General features: G+C 33.5%; 1 protein-coding gene across 4 annotated transcripts in view; it reads left to right on the top strand.

The window, feature by feature from the left end:
* The window catches only part of LOC132732834 (uncharacterized), a gene marked incomplete at its 3' end in the record, with an annotated part of 90,256 nt that overhangs the window by 32,543 nt on the left and 39,330 nt on the right, over positions 1 to 18,383 (top strand). For 3 of the 4 annotated variants that reach the window (XM_060719352.1, XM_060719354.1, XM_060719351.1), the window contains 5 exon segments: positions 8,955 to 8,995; positions 9,553 to 9,635; positions 13,055 to 13,147; positions 17,225 to 17,335; positions 18,017 to 18,080. In XM_060719352.1, the coding sequence (XP_060575335.1) occupies positions 8,955 to 8,995; positions 9,553 to 9,635; positions 13,055 to 13,147; positions 17,225 to 17,335; positions 18,017 to 18,080 (392 nt within the window). 4 annotated transcript variants of the gene reach the window in all.

Below are 18,383 nucleotides of genomic sequence, written 5' to 3'. Positions count from 1 at the left end.
TTAACTTTTATTTTAAGGAATATCTTTCATAAATGAGGTAATAATCTTGGAGATCAATCATTAATTTAATTACTATCAGGGAATTTGGCTTGAATTCTATTTTGAAGTGCTTTCTTTTATGTTGTAATGTTTCAGATTCAATTGATTTGTATCACAAATGTAGTAGAGAGACTGCCAATAGCAAAATAATCAACACAAACAAAGATGATAGATAGTTTTAAGGAAACCAGTAAATGAGATTTAAATGCATTACAGAGACAGGCAATCAGTTTTAAGTTCTATCTAATTTCTAAAAGCAAAAACTTTTCATAGATATGTAGATTTTAAAAGTCACGAATATTGATCATGAACCATGAGACAAGAACTGTAAGACATCAGGATGATGCTATTAAGATAATGTTTATATATAAAAGCATCCTGAAGAAAGTTCCGGAAAGACATGTATTGGCCCCCTAGGCATATTTATATCTTTGGCTGATATTTCAGATATTCTGCTTTTCATTTGATTTCTGAGAAATTGACTGAATAAGATAGATTTTTTTTTGATTTCATGAAAGTTTTTTTTATAAAATACAAAAAAAAATAGTTTTGGCAGCCCGACTTTCATCTACATCCTGTTGAGATTTTGATATAAAAGTTGTAGATATTCAATTTGCTGACAAGAAACAGGTTTTAGTTTCAGTTTGATACTATGAATGGCAGGATTTTAGGTGGAATTATTTCATGATGACATTTTGAATGTGTTAAATTCAAAATGTCTGAATTTTTTTTTTTGAAATAGTAAAGGAGGGTTTTCTAAAATTTCCCTTGAGAGACAAAATTTGGACTTTATGAAAGTGTTTCTTCGACAAAGTGTTGAGAAAATATTTGTTATTTTCTGAGAGAAAATATGTGCTGAAGCAGGAAGCAAGTTTTGATATTAACAAGTTCTTCAGTAAATATTTTGATTTCTTGTTGTTGAAACTTTGCGATGTTGATAATGGGTTCCTGTATATCAAGAAAGACAAGATTTTACAAGAAAGGAAAAATTCATATGTAAGTTTTGAAATATTCTTGTGTATGAAAGTCAGTTCAGTTTTCATTTTGAAAACCATTTATTCTGAGAAAAGTTAGCATTACCAAGAGGTTATCTTTATGCAATGTTTCACAAAGTAGGAATCAGTTCTTTTGTAAAATTAGTATCAGTTTTTTACACTTTTGAAACATAGATTAAATCACTGGCTTTCAAGACCTAAGGTGTTAAGCAAAATAAGATAAAACTAGAAGAAATCACACATATAATGCTAATGTTTAAGAAATTGTAATTGCTAGAAATATAAAAATCTGTTTGTCTAAATGTCATGTATAATTTTGACTTGTTAATTGCTAGTGAATATTATAGCTAACTTTGCCACCACTATGCTTGCAGCCAGGCCATTCAGCACTTTCATGCAGTCTGATGAAACTATTTGTTACTTATTGAAATCCCCACACAACAAAGTTGGAAGCAGTTTATTATGGAGTTTGTTTGTTTTCAACATTGTGATATGAAATTCACTTAAACTGAAGTGGATAGGTTGTCATAGAGAAATCTTCAAAATAGCAATAGCTGATATTGCTTAACACTGTTAACAAAAAGTTAAATGCTCAAATTTTTAGCTCACCAGAACCGAAGGTTCAGGGTCAGCTATTTAGTATCAAAGGGAGGCAGATTTACCTCAAATTTGGTCTGTAGCATCCTTGTGACAGTCACACTTAAATTTGCTCATGCCATTTCAATTGGTCTCTTTTAGGGGTCAATAGAGCTAAAAATAGAAAAACCTTTAAACATCTTCTCCTACTAAATTAAATGATGGATCGGATCACCAAACTTTGTCTGTAGCATTCTTGATAGTCTTGCATCAAATTTGCTCATTTTAATTTGATTGGCCCCTTTAAGGGGTCTCCAGAGCTAAAAATAGAAAAACCTTTAGACATCTTCTACAGAACTAATTGATGGATGATCACCAAACTTTGTCTGTAGCATTTCTGTAGTCTTTTGTCAAGTTTGCTCATATTAATTTGATTGGCCCCTTTTAGGGGCAGCTAAAGCTAAAAATAGAAATACCTTTAAACCTCTTCTTCTACAGAACTAATTGATGGAATCAGGATGATTTTTAAATTTTAAAGCTAAAAATAGAAAAAACCTTTGAGCATCATCTCCTTCTGAAATAATTGATGGATGATCATCACACTTTGTCGGGAACATTCGTAGGTAGTCTTTTATCAAGTTTGCTCATATTAATTTGATTGGCCCCTTCTAGGGGTTGCTAAAGCTAAAAATAGAAAAACCGTTTAACCTCTGCTTCTACAGAACTGATGGATGATCATCAAACGTTGTCTGAAGCATTCTTAGGTAGTCTTTTATCTTTTACTGAAAAGCAATTGTTTCTGGTGAGCGACTCTGGGCCATTATGGCCCTCTTGCATTGATTTCTTATTGACACATGTCATTTATATCTATTGCTTCCACTCACTAAATGTTAATATTGACTTATATCATTGACATCTGTAGTCATTTATATGAAAAATCACTTTACTGTTCCTTTGAGAATCTCAACTGTATATATATTTCTATTGTCTGCATTTGAAGTTTCTTTTTCATCATTCAAATTTGCTTCTATTATATTATTAGTAATATTCATGTGAAGAATCATATAGATTAAAAACAATTAGATTAAAATTGTTTTTCTTGAAACTACCTGGTGTTGACATGTTTGCTTCCTGCCTTTGCATTTGTTCTGTGGTATGTTTATTTTTGACAGGGCAGGTTTTCTGCTTATAATACTAATGGTTATTAGTGATCACAGTTGTTTTTGAAGTTCTTTACAAAAGTATTTACATGTACATAACAGAAATCATGCAGGATTAGTAGTCAGTCAGATGTGGAGAAATTAGTTATATGCAGGAAAAGGCTAGTGACCAAAAAAGTGTTAAAATCAGCTAAAATACAGGAAAACATACAAACATAGTTACATAAATTGCGGAAAAATTGTGTTTGCTGTCAAAGGATGAAATTAAATTTATAGTTTGTATTATCATAGTTTGTATCATCTTGGGTTATAAACAATATCTTATTCAGTAAAGATCAATAAATTTAAATTGCACAAGAAAGATTATTCATATGTTTCTCACATTTGGCGTCTTTGGCCATTACATCACATTTATTTTGTTCAGACAAGCACTTTAAGATCTGACTCCAACATGCTTTGTTATTCCAATTGTTAGAAATAAAAGACATAGTCAAAGCACTGAAAATGTTAGTACTATTCTTGGTTTCTGGAATAAATATAAATGATAAGATATATATTTTACTTCCCTGTATATCTAAATGATACCCTGCGGGTAATCCATTCTTTATATGGCATTTAACCACAGTTTGATTAAAAAATGTTTTGATAATCTTTGTAACGTTTTTTTGTAGCTCACCTTAGCACTTTGAGCATCTCTTTTATACATAGTAAATGGTAAATATTGGTAGTAAAACACATATCAGTCTCCTTCAGTGAAGAACTTGGATATCTGGCAAAGGATATACAAAGTTTATAATAATTATGCAGATTGGGTCAAAAATGACACACCCAGTAATCTATTTCTTCTACAATAAAGAATTGTGACAATATCTCAGGTCAACGGTCCAGGGCCATCATGGCTTGTGTAAGGTTTTGTATTGTGTGTTTTTCAGTATTGATTATTCAGATTTAACCTAATTGAATTCATTTTTGTGTCGCCTCTACGGAGTAGTGGCAACATATAGGGATCACTTCTCCGTCGTCTGTCCGTCCGTCTGTCCGTCACAAAACTTGTCCGGACTACTCCTCATAAACTACTGGTGCAATTTCATCCAAACTTTACAGGAATGATCAGTACCAAGTCTAGTTGTGCATATTGTCAGCATTTTCCGGTTCAATGATTTTTGACAGAGTTATGGCCCTTTAATAATTTTTATTTTTAAAGTTTGTCCGGACTACATCTCTTATACCACTAATGCAATTTCAATGAAACTTTACAGGATTGATCTGTAGTTCAAGTCCTTGCGCATATTGCACGGGTTTTCCAGTTGAATGATTTTTGGCCGAGTTATGGCCCTTTGATAAAAAGGTGGGTTTTTTTCTGTGTGTTGCCAGATACACAAAACTTGTCCGGACTACTCCTCATAAACTACAGATGCAATTTCATCCAAACTTTACAGGAATGATCAGTACCAAGTCTAGTTGTGCATATTGTCAGTATTTTCCGGTTCAATGATTTTTGTCAGAGTTATGGCCCTTTAATAATTTTTAATTTTAAAGTTTGTCCGGACTACTTCTCTTATACCACTAATGCAATTTCAATGAAACTTTACAGGATTGATCTGTAGCTGAAGTCCTGGCGCATATTGCACGGGTTTTCCGGTTGAATGATTTTTGGCCGAGTTATGGCCCTTTGATAAAAAGGTGTTTTTTTTCTGTGTGTTGTCAGATACACAAAAGCTTGTCCGGACTACTCCTCATAAACTACTGGTGCAATTTTATCCAAACTTTAGAGGAATGATCAGTACCAAGTCTAGTTGTGCACTGTCCGTCTGTCTGTCAGTCTGTCACAAAACTTGTCCCAACATAAAATTGGCCATCATGAGGCGACACATGTGATTACTGATCGCTCTTGTTAATTCTTAGACATTTAAATTAATTATTTGAGAATTTAAAACTTTAATTAACAGTAATTTCTCTTCTGTGCCTTTAACTGGTTGATATATATTTATTATGATGTGATTTTGTAATAGGTATGAAGGGTATGAATGTATGTATAATGATTTTATTCTCCTCTTCTTTGATAATTACAGCTAAAACAATATTTCTGATCATGTTTCTATTTATCAGATTATGTTTATATAGGATTGTTTTTAACTGTGACTGTCAGACATTATTGTTTTCCAAAAGTGTAATGTAGTCTTGAGAAAAACACTAAATTAAAGTGCCTAAAATTTTCAGAAAAAGGCGTATTCATTGAAAGCATGCAATTGTACTTATACAACATTTTGGAAACCTGAGATAAAACAAGCTTCTTAGTGAAATAAGTCTTATTCTTTTCTTTAAATTATAAATGGTAGATCTTAATATGGAATATTTTTATAAAAAACATGTGTGCAATATTATTTCAATATTATAGTTCAACATTTTGCTCCACTTTGAATTGAATCAAATGTTCCATAACAGAAGCATGTGCATACTGCATATTGTGTAAGCACTTGACTGGTATCCTTAATTTTCTTTGCCAAAATATGCAGAAAAATTGTTGTAATGAGTGTTGTTCTTGGATAAAAACAGTAACTTAAAAGTTACAGGATAAAAACAGTAACTAATAATAAGATATGAAACATTTAGACATTTAGTATGAACTGTTGCTTTATTTTTACCATCATTCAACAAAGTTGATGTTTACTTGTAGAGTCTCAGCGAACATAGTTGTGTCAACTTCGTATGTTTGATTTGGGTACTGTTAGGATGAACAATTGTGACTAACCATTCTGTAAATCTTTCTACAGGAAATCAATCAATTTTAACAAACAAATTATTGACATGTAGATATTATATTATAAAGTGATATCACCAGTTTCTGTTTCTTTCCTCGCACCTAACTTCTAGCTCTCTTTTCAGCAGTTATCAAGGTCTATACTTTATTGGAATTCTTACTGGATTACTGCCATTAAACTCATAGACTTTTAACATGACATTATTTTGTTGACCCTGTTTTGATGTTTTTAGGATTCATTATTGGGAGAATAAACTGTAGTGATGTCCTGATGATTGAGTATATTCAAATAATTAGGGCTGATTCATTGATGTTTAGGACAATTGATTACACTCTGAGACAATCATTTGTTGCCATGGAACATTCACTTCTTTAGGGCAGTTTTCTTTCTGGTAATTAATTTTCTTTGTGGCATTTCTTAACAGTTAAAGAGCAGATGATACATCTGCTGATAATGAAATATCCTTATCTTGGCAAAACCAAGTCATCTGCTGGAGAAATTACTTGAAATATTAAAAGCAAAAATTACAAGCAGCGAATATAGATCTATTATTTTTGCATTTTTGTGCTTTTGAAAGGCTAAGAATATATGAAATTTTATAAATCCGATCTAGTAAAGAAGTTATTTTATTAATTTGGTATAGTAAAGAAATTGAAAGGAAAATTAAAGCGTATGTAAAGAATTTAATAGGTGTGTGGGGAAAGGTAAACAGTGTAATTTGCATACCTTGTATTTCATTTGTTTATAAATAGGCTGAAATTTTGATCAACTTACAATTTAATACCAACCTGTGCCTTTTTCAGAAGAAGTTTAAGTTCAAAGTGTTGAATTTGTTTTGCTTAATATTGTTAAATGATCTGGGTCTGTCTTCAGTATTACATTTGGTTTATATCTACATCTAGTTTAAAATAAACCTCTACATACCACAAATTTGTTGTTGAGTTGTTAAAATAAGTGTAGATGCAGTCATTATAGGAAATGAAGTAACCTTCATAAAACATAAAGATACATTCATACTTTTATATGAAAGCAAACCAAATAGAGATATATTATCATAGCCTGTATGTAGTTGTAGCAGTAGCATGTTGAATATAATTTTTATGCCCCCATTTCGAAGAAAAGGGGGTATATTGCTTTGCACTTGTCGGTCCGTCGGTCCGTAGACCAAATGGTTTCCGAGTGATAACTAAAGAACCCTTAGGCCTAGGAACTTCAAACTTGGTATGGTGATTGGTCATGACAAGTAGATGACCCCTATTGATTTTGGGGTCAAGGGGTCAAAGGTCAAGGTCACATTGACCTTGTAAGTAAAAACGGTTTCCGATCAATAACTAAAGAACCTTAAGGCCTAGGAACTTCAAACTTGGTATGGTGATTGGTCATGATCAGTAGATGACCCCTATTGATTTTGGGGTCAAGGGGTCAAAGGTCAAGGTCACATTGACCTTGTAAGCAAAAACAATTTCCGATCAATAAGTAAAGAACCTTAAGGCCTAGGAACTTCAAACTTGGTATGGTGATTGGTCATGATCAGTAGATGACCCCTATTGATTTTGGGGTCAAGGGGTCAAAGGTCAAGGTCACATTGACCTCTTGGGTAAAAACGGTTTCCGATCAATAACAAAAGCACCCTTAGGCCTAGGAACTTCAAACTTGGTATGGTGATTGGTTATGACCAGCAGATGACCCCTATTGATTTTGGGGTTAAGGGGTCAAAGGTCAAGGTCACATTGACCTTGTAGGTAAAAACTGTTTCCGATCAATAACGAAAGAACCCTTAGGCCTAGGGACTTCAAACTTGATATGGTGATTGGTCATGATCAGTAGATGACCCCTATTGATTTTGGGGTCAAGGGGTCAAAGGTCAAGGTCACATTGACCTCTTAGGTAAAAACAGTTTCCGATCAATAACTAAAGAACCCTTAGGCCTAGGAACTTCAAACTTGGTATGGTGATTGGTCATGATCAGTAGATGACCCCTATTGATTTTGGGGTCAAGGGGTCAAAGGTCAAGGTCACATTGACCTCTTAGGTAAAAACAGTTTCCGATCAATAACTAAAAAACCCTTAGGCCTAGGAACTTCAAACTTGGTATGGTGATTGGTCATGACCAGCAGATGACACCTATTGATTTTGGGGTTAAGGGGTCAAAGGGCAAGGTCACATTGACCTTGTAGGTAAAAATGCTTTCCGATCAATAACTTAAGAACCCTTAGGCCTAGGAACTTCAAACTTGGTATGGTGATTGGTCATGACCAGCAGATGACCTATTGTTTTTGGGGTCAAGGGGTCAAAGGTCATGTAACATTGACCTTGTAGGTAAAAACTGTTTCCGATCAATTAACTAAAAACGCTTAGGCCTAGGAACTTCACACTTTGTATGATGATTGGTGGTGACCAGCAGATGACCCCTATTGAGTTTTGGGTCAAGGGGTCAAAGGTCAAGGTCACATTGACCTTGTAAGTAAAAACGGTTTCTGATCAATAACTTAAGAACGCTTAGGCCTAGGAACTTCAAACTTTGTATGGTGATTTTTCATGACCAGCACATTACCCCTATTGATTTTGGGATCAAGGGGTCAAAGGTCAAGGTCACATTGACCTTGTAAGTAAAAACGGTTTCTGATCAATAACTAAAGAACGCTTCGGCCTAGGAACTTCAAACTTGGCATAGTGATTGGTCATGACCAGCAGATGACCCCTATTGATTTTGGGGTCAAAGGTCAAGGTCACATTGACCTTGTATGTTAAAACGGTTTCGGATCAATATTAAAAGAACCCTTAGGCCTAGGAACTTCAAACTTGGCATGGTGATTAGTCATGACCAGCAAATGACCCCTATTGATTTTGGGGTCAAGGGGTCAAAGGTCAAGGTCACATTGACCTTGTAGGTAAAAACGGTTTCTGATCAATTAACTAAAAACGCTTAGGCCTAGGAACTTCAAACTTTGTATGATGATTGGTCTTGACCAGCAGATGACCCTATTGAGTTTTGGGTCAAGGGGTCAAAGGTCAAGGTCATGACCAGTAGATACTTGATAACCCTTATTAATTGTTTGATCACTGGGTCAAAAGTCATGCATAATTACCTTATCACATGAATAATTGGCTGCTGATAGGGGGCATACATGTTTTACAAACATATCTTGTTTTATTGTTTTCTGATTTGTGATTGATTGTCATTGTAAAGTTCTATCCAATAATTAGTTATGAAATTCTGTCTGCTTATCCTACTAAATGGTGTTTAATGTAAACACTTGAACAAAAAAAACAAGAAACCACCAGCCAGTTTAACACAAACCAACATGGTCATGAACAGAGATGTCTGTAATTTCTGTATGGTTGTGTATGGGTGATTTCAATTTCTGTAGGCAAGTTATTGTGTTCATACAAAGTTACAGTTATGTTGTTTTCTATTTCAGAGCAAACCTTGATCTGGCTGAGAAATGTCACAAATCTGAATGTAAGTCAATTATTGTAACTTTTTGATACCTTTGATTGATTGAGCAATTAGACAAATGCAATGGTTAAGAAGGATTATCAAAATCATTATGGTGGTGTCTTCATTTTGCATGACAGTTACCAGTTTTGCAGGTTTCTTACATTTTTAAAATGAGAAAAAGTAATATAAAAACTCAAAATTAACTTGTGTTTGTATTTATGGGAACACCAAGTTCTGTTCCATTAGAGGCTATTTGACCAGAAAACTGCAAGGGGAGATTTTGACCTGAAGCTTACCTTGACTTGAAGCTGAACTTTGATATAATATTAAAAGGTAGATATATGTTACTGTATCCTTCAAGAACCATTACTTTCTTTTGCATTATGTTATAAAGTGATAAAATCTCTTTCATTCAGCACATCTGTGCTTGACATATTGCATTTCCATTGCCTATTCAGTTCATGTACTTAATTACTAAACCTTCTGAAAGAAGCAAAAGTTACAAAGTCGGAGCAATGCAATTTGATGGGGAAAAAATCTTGTAAAAAAAATGTAATGTAAAACTATTTATCTTGCAGTGAATGAAGTTGAGCTTCGTGAAGCTTTTAATACGACAAACTACAAGCTTGAAGCAGACAGAGATAAACGCCAGCAACTTGAGGTAATTTATACAATAATCTTTATCAAAAAAACAGAAACAGCAAGTGGACCATCACATTAAACCAGTTATAATCTGAGTCACCCCAACACCACCACAATGGGATAAAGCAGACATGGTTTTAGATTACCTGATCCCATGTTAACACCCAACCCTAGGGGACAATTAGAATGGTGTAATCCCTGCTAAATTCCCTGGTACTGCCTGTTAAAGGACTTAAGCCTGGCCATATTGGCCTCGAAACAAAACCATTGATGGTACAGTGTGGTAACAAGTCATTTCCTTGCCCCCACCCACCCCCCCTCTCACCGCACTGGCTTGAGGATGATGAAACTTGAGTTACTGTTGACTTGATTCTCTATAACATAATAAATTGTAGATCACAGAAAAATGAGCGATTGGATTTATTACTGATTATTTATGTTTAAGAAGTTTACCTAATAAGACATGTTTGTTCAGAGGATTTACTATTACATTTGATTATTTCAGAGAATAGATAACTAAGATTTAAAGCTTGAAATATTGTTACAACAAAAAAAAAATTGTTCAACTTTTAAACATGACAGGGTAAACATTCTATTTGTAATCATCAGCAGATGCTTTAATATGGTGGGGATCATCTCCCTATTTGATCATGTCAGTGGGCAATTTTTTAACTTGCCCAAAAAGGACACTGTTTCTTGCAGCCATTTTTTGATATTGAATATGAGAGTGTAATTTTATACTTAAAATACATTATGTAAGTTTGTGTTAATGTTATTTATATAATTATGTACAATGTTACTTCCTTGTTATACAAAGAAAATATAACCTAGATGTATGACAGCATGATCTATTTTTTCCTCCAAATTTCATGCTTCCCCAGCAACTTCAGTATATTTTCCCTATATTTAGGATCACTTATCATTATATTATTTTTTTCCTCTTTCATAAGGTGACTTTCATAATGCCTTTTGGAAAGTTGTAATAGGTATAAGAGTAATAGCAAGTAATGAGGGAAAGAAGTTTTTTTTTGTCATTTATACAAAACATTAAGATTAAAAATTAGTACAGGCATGCAAAGGGTATTTATTGGAGGCATATGAATTTCTACCATGATTCAATGTAAGACCCATTTGCACTATTAATCTGAAATAGAAATTAAGGAAAATGAAAAAAAAATGTAAATGGGCTTTTAAATAGTATATAACAAGTTCAACATTGACTGGAGAGGTCAATAAATTCTAATTGCAAAAGATGAAAAGGATTTTTACTCTGATTTTATTGACTACGCCTTCCTAGATTAGATTGAAGAATATTGATGAATTTTATCTTGTCAACTTGGCCAAATATGTTTACATGTTTACCCTGGATATAAATTAAAAGTGAGGGTAAACAAAATAAAGGAGTTACTTTCATTTGTTATATATAAGCACAGTATCTTAAGGGCATAGTGAAAATGTTACTGAATTTGCTAACTACCTACTATAGGAAGTTTAAATTATAGTACACTAAATTACTGAGTCATAATTATTGGTTTGTAATTTAGTAGTATATTGTAATGTTATACTTACATACAGGATCTACTTCATTAATATTGCTTATTTTTGTTGATTTGTTGTGTGTAATAGCATTGATACAGTACATGCAGTTTTAAACTAGCATGTTATAGTGTATGTATATTGTAGGGTATAGGGGTAATTAGGAAATAAAGCAGTGTACAGGTGGGTCATTTCTTTGTACTGAGTACAAATTCAACATTTTGACAAATTCATTAACTTTTGATGCAGATGTAATACCCAGTGTATAAACTTTCTTTTAAGGTTAGGTATGAAAACAAAAATCACTGGATTGTAACTTAATTGGATTGGTGAAATTGGTTTCATTTAGGTTACAAGTTAAGTTGTTTTTATACAGGAGTAGAATGTATTTTATTAAGTGTTCATGGGTAGAGTTGAGTTCACAGTTTCTTTTAGATTAAAAGGTTGTGTAATTTTAATGCATTTTCCTAGCAAGACTGATAAGGATTGTTTGTTGTAGTCTTGGGAAGTGACCATTCTGTCACTGTTTATACTTAACAACATTGGAATCTTTTAAATCATTCCTGCAAATTGTTTAATCTGGTGAAGTTACAGTTGTGACACCAGAGTGAAGGAGATATTAATGTAACCACAGTGGTTGTAACAATCCATTAATTTGTAAAATACAATAATATTACAAGTTATTTCAAGTGTACATGGACTACTTGACAAAGTCAACAGTACAATGTATTCAGATTTCAACATTTTCCTTTCAAATATTTGAATTTAAGTATAAAGGAAAAATGATATGAGGATGTGCTCATTTGTGTGTGCATTTTCCATGCTACTAGGAAGTTAAGAGGTTTGTATTGCATGATATTTTATTTGACATTAACTTTTACTGTATGATGATAAAATTTACAAAAATATTGACACCTATCTAATGATAAAGAACAACAATAGTGTTTAAGAATATGTAAGGTGATGAAGTAATGTATAGTTGACATGTTATTTGTGAGTGTTATGATCGATATATTTCAATATAAAGAAATTGTACATATTATAAATTGTGGTAACTGTTTTACAGATTTTAACTAAATGATATCTTGATGTTGATAACTTTAATTGTATATAATTTTATTCAATAAGGTATGTGTATGTTGGCTGATTTGGTACACTTTGCACGTTGTGTTGTCGATAGCCACCACACAACCTTTATTGTTATTGCCTTTTTGTCTTGTAGCTAGCGAAACGCCGTGAACGACGCTTTGTAGTCATGTTGCTAATGAAGCACGCCAAACGGCGCCTTGTCCTGATGCGCGATGTTGCCCTGTCACTTGGCTTATATATATATATACAAATAGCTAATCCTTAGATTTAAGCCGAGCGACAATGCGACATCGCTACAACACGCTGTTTAATGTGCTTCGTTAGAGACAGGAAGACAAGATGACAGTGCCGTTTGGCGCTTTGTCGTGCTGTAACTAGCGACAACACAACACACAAAAGTGTACCAAATCGGTCACTATATATTTGTAATATACTTTTGATAGCTGTAACAAGATCTTTATATGTGATCTTTGATTGCCATATCCTCAAAGTTTAATGCAAATTTTTTATGTTTTCTGTGTACAGAGATATGAAGTGGCATTTTGAAAATGTTTATATTGATATACCCTCCTTCTACCTGCAATAAAAATGTAACAAGTGACTTAAATCATGCTCATAAATTTCAATCAAGCACAGATTGTCATGATATAAGTGTTTACAGATGTCATATCACTTTTTTGACCTCAAGCTACAATTGAACTTACCCAAGCAACAAAATTTGAAGAAAAAAAAAAAGAAGTATCTTGATCACCACACTGTTGTTGTTGTCTCTATTAATTTATTGTTATCTGTGTTGTTTATGTATATCTATAGGAAAGTCTCGAGTCTAACAGAGCTGCCAGAGAGGTTGATCTGAAGGATTTATGGAGGCTTGTACACAACCCTGATGAGGAGGATTCTACCGAGGTAAATATGATAAATGATATTCTTAATAATATAGTTATAGAGTGCATTTGACAAAATCTGATAGTAGTCTTGCAACATAAGGGTTTATAATCACAATAGTCTATTCTTTTGGTAAATAGTGTTGAGCTGTAAAGTTGGAAGGCAAGTCTTCTCTTTTGTTAACTCCCTTCAGAGTGAACTATTAGTATCAAAGTGGGATGCTCCATGGTCATGCATCAGCATTCATCTTCTTCTCTGAAACTGCTGGGCAGATTAACATCAAATGTGGTCTGTAGCATCCTTGTGACAGTCACACTTATATTTGCTCATGTCATTTCAATTGGCCCCATTTAAGGATCAACAGAGCTAAAAATAGAAAAACCTTTAAACATCTTCTACTGAACTAATTGATGATCACCAAACTTTGTCTGTAGCATTCTATCAAATTTGCTCATATTAATTTGATTGGCCAGTTTTAGGGGCCACTTCAGTTAAAAATAGAAAAGCCTTTAAACATTATTTAAATTGAAATTATTTATATAAAATTATTTCTAACACGATTCAATGCAATCATGCCCTCTTGTTTTTATTTCTCCCCATTTTATGTAGCCCATGTTCAAGTCCCTGGTCTGTTCAAAGACCTTGCTGTGAAAAGTGGACAATTTTTTTACTTTTACTGAGGAAGATTTTAGAAAACCACTTATTTTTGCTAATTAACTGGTGTTCGGGAACAAACTAGTGTTTACCTTGAAAGAAATTGTCACTAATTTTAATGACTATAGTCAGCTGTAACTTAAAGAGATATGCTGAACATGCCATAATATGTTATGCAAAAAATGGGATAATGATACATATTTATGTTTCATTCAAATACAGTTTATGAAGAAGCACCAAATTAAGATTTCAAACACAACTGAATATAAGTCTTTTTGAAATGACGACAGTCACACATAGTAAGACTTGAAAATTCCTTAAAGTGCTAACTGAATGTGGCACTTGTAATATTTGTAAAATATTAAACATTGACTTTGTTGACTTCAAACCACTTGCCCCTCCATTCTGTGGGTTCGTATCCCAACAGGGACTTTAGATTCTTTCATGGGAGGAAGCTATCCTGCTAGCGTATGGAATGTTGGTTGTTTTACTCTGGTGTCCGTTCGTGTCTGAACGGAAGGGCACCTGAGGTATTCTTCCATCAGTTAAAAGCTTAAAGCGGGAACATCACCATATGACCTATACTGTGTCGGTGTGACACTAAACCCAAACAAACAAACAAGTAATAATTATATTATATGCCTGTTTGAAAAGCCGGTTGTATTAAAGTTTCCCCTGGACTTGCGTGCCCACAATTTTGTCCGGAGCATATCTCCTACATGCATTGAGGAATTTTAATGAAACTTCATAGAAATGTTAACCACTGTGAGAAGCTGTGTCATGCACATGAACCAGATCTCTAGGTGAAAGGTCAAGGTCACACTTGGAGGTCATTAAAAAAAAGCTTGTCCGGAGCAAAACTTCTACAAGCATAAAGGGATTTCAATATAACTCGGCACAAATGTTCACCATTGTAAGGCGGAGTGTTGCATGCAAATTCTAGGTCCCTGCTGCCAATGTCAAGGTCACATAGAGAGATCAAAGTTCAGATTAAAATATGAAAATGTGTATTTGGACCATTTAGTCATCACTTATTGAGGGATTGAAACACAAATGGTCATTATCATGACTACGGGTGTGAAACATGTAATTTAGGTTAATATATGCAAGGTCAAGGTCACTAAAGATGATAAAATATAGAGATTTTGTCCAGAGCATATCTCTTACACATATGGCGGGATTTTAATGAAACTTCATAGACATGTTCACCACTATGAGAAGCAGTGTTATACGCATGAACCAGGTCTCTAGGTCAAGGTCACACTAAGAGGTTATTGAAAAATGCTTGTTCAGATAAAAATATGAAAATGTGTATTCGGACCATTTAGTCATCATTTATTGAGAGATTGAAACACAAACGGTCATTATCATGACTACCATTGTGAAGCTACCTATTGTGCACATATTCCAGGTCCCTGCTACCAAAGTCAAGGTCACATAGAGGTCAAAGTGTGTTTTAGGGACCTTTAAGTCATTATTTATTGATGGATTGTAACACAAATTATAACAATCATAACAATTGTGACACATGTAATTTAGGTTAATATTTGCGAGGTCAAGGTCACTAGAGATGATAAAATTTCCAGATATTGTCTGGATATTGCCCAGAGCATATCAACTATATGCATATCTACGATGCCCACATCTCTGACAAAAGCTATTGTGACAGGCATATTTGCAACAATGTTGCCCTTGTTTAAAGGAGTATACAGGTGAAGAATATTCTCTCAACAATTCGGAAAACCAATTTATTCCAAATTCAAGGTATATTGAGGAACACACAGTTTGGGTCTGATAAGAAATCATACGTATACTTGCTGCTATTTGGTGGCGTCAATGATGGGCTTTACATGGAAAGGACTTAAAACTCATACATTGAATTAAAATTCTACATTGTCCAACATAATGGCAAAATTGTTTTATCAGTCAATCATTTTTCAAGAAATAAAATTTTAAGTTTATGCCTTGTTCAAATCATAAAAGTCTTTTTATGCTTCCCGAAAAATTTCAGGGGAGAAAATAGTCGTCGGGTTGTCCGTCCGTCAGTCAGTACGTACGTACGTACGTCCCGAATTCGTGTCTGGCCCATAACTTCTTTATTTGAAGTTGGATTTTACAACTATTTCACAAAAATGATAACCATATTGAGATGACGTGTCGCGCGCAACAATTGGGTTGCTACCTTGAAGGCAAGGTCACAGCATGACCTTGCAGCAAAATCATGTCCGGCCCATAACTTCTTTATTTAAAGTTGGATTTTACAACTATTTCACAGAAATGATCACCATATTGAGATGATGTGTTGCGCGCAACATTTGGGTCGCTACATTTAAGGTCAAGGTTACTGCATGACCGTGCAGCAAAATTGTGTTCGGCCCATAACTTCTTTATTTGAAGTCGGATTTTACAACTATTTCACAGAAATTATCACCATATTGAAACGACGCGCAACATTTGGGTCGCTACCTTGAAGGTCAAGGTCACAGCATGACCTTTAAGCAAAATCGTGTCCAGCCCATAACTTTGTTATTTCAAGTCAGATTTTATAACAATTTCACTGAAATTATCACCATATTGAGACGACGTGTCACGCGAACATTTGGGATGTTTTTACACTTTGAACTTTGTCTGTGACATAACTCTGACACTACAAGAGGTATACCTTCCTGTGTCCAAAACCTATTCGGGGAGCATCACCCTGTTCCACCGGCTCTTGTTTAACTGGTCATAAGGAAAGAATGACTATTGTTTCTGAGTCACAAACTTTTGATAGTGTTATTCTGTCTGGTTCATCAAATTAGTTTTTATGACAATTTTATTAGAATGAAGTCTAACCTTATCACAAAATCAATTACCAATAAAATCTTGTAATTGATGGTACACTTGCTGAGAGGCATTAGATATAGGATTGTATTAATTCTGCCTCACTAAAAGTCATTGATGCTTTAAATATAGGAATGCATCAAACAGAGAATGTTTGTTTCTGTGTAAGATTAAAATAACCATTATTTTCCAGCTTGTAAACACTTTAATGTATGCCTCGGCTTCTAGTGAAAATGTGAAATCTGATGTTCTCCTATAAATGTCATTTTCTTTGTTGGCAAGGAAACTAAATAAATATTTTCTTTTCATCAGTTACTACCATTTAATACATACCTGAATCTGAAATGAAACAAAAAAATATATAGATTTAAACAGCATTCTAAATCTCTATCACATTTCAATGATGAAATTGTGACTATTGTTAATTCATAACACTTATTTCTATTTTCTATTATCATTTTATTTTGGATGAGAACTTTTCATATTTGATATATTGTTATACAACAATCTGATAGAAGAATGTAATCAAAACAGAATTACATTTTTTAACAATATCTGTATGAAAGGCGATTGTGAAGGAAATGAGTGATATTAAAGTTAAATATTTTGTTATATTTTCAGAGTGAGATTTCATTGTCATCATCTGCAGAATATCTAAAGTATCAGATCAGACAGGAGATTTCAGCCCTCAGAAACAAACTTAACATCAAGGAAAAAGCTCTGTCTGCTCTGGTAGGCTGTCATACTGATCTCTTTCTAACAATCTTGGTAACCCTTTGACCAACCAAATTTGCATAATGGCTCTGTGATGCTTTGAATTTAGAATAAACCATTCCTAGCTTATTTCATTGTACTATAAAGATATTAACTATCATTAATAAATATAGATCCTGGTTAGTCATATTAGTTCAAGAAATAGACTTGTTGATAACTTTTACCTCTGTTGAAGTTTTAAAGCTAGAATTACATATCGGTGCAACACCTATTGCAATTGCTTTTAATGCAGCCTTTGTGATAGAATTAATTCTTTAACCGAGTTGTCTTGAGAGTTGAGTTTATTTGTTTGAGATATTGAATTTATACAGAGTAATGTTTTAATGCTTTCTGGAATAATTCAGGGTGCATATTATAGTTGCTGCTTCATCCCTTTGTATTTCCATAGCACTTTTCTACACTTCCTCTAAGCAAATTCATTTATTGACAAATATCTTTCATATTTGGTTTGTAGAGATTGGGCTTATCAGTGCCAGATTTAAGTTTTTTAAGCGCTTTTGAAACGAAATGAATGAAACTGCCTGCCAGAATAGAACTAAAATTCTTATCAATAGACAGCAATCTACATCAACACACAATAAAACATTGTTTCTTTCAATCATTTGATTGCAAGTCAATAACTTCATTCTATTTTTTCAGAGACTAGAAAAATCCAAGGTCCATCCAAGTTGTAAGAAAAGGACAACAAACTCTCCACTTGTTGGTAAGCAAGTTTTCTTTTGCTATTCTCCCTTTACATTTCATTTCCATCCATTTTATTGCAATATTAATCAGAAATGCTATGTCCATAATGAAGGTTTTCGTAAGATATTACCTTCAGACTTCTGTTTTATTGACATTGCATTATTAAGTGAAAAACCTAAGATATACACAACATACAACAGTTAGAATAATGTTGTACTGAATGTTTGAACTGTTGTGACTTGCAACAACAAAAACAAAAAAGTTTCAATCAGCTTTCAAAATTTAGTGTAATGGAAAATTTAAAAGAGCTGGATTATAATAT

The sequence above is a fragment of the Ruditapes philippinarum genome, unplaced genomic scaffold (assembly GCF_026571515.1).
Source record: "Ruditapes philippinarum isolate M1 unplaced genomic scaffold, ASM2657151v2 ctg3445_1_1_1_1, whole genome shotgun sequence".
NCBI classification, from domain to species: Eukaryota; Metazoa; Mollusca; class Bivalvia; order Venerida; family Veneridae; genus Ruditapes; species Ruditapes philippinarum.
The sequence above is the reverse complement of the archived record's forward strand: the minus strand, read 5'-3'. Positions and strand labels throughout refer to the sequence as shown.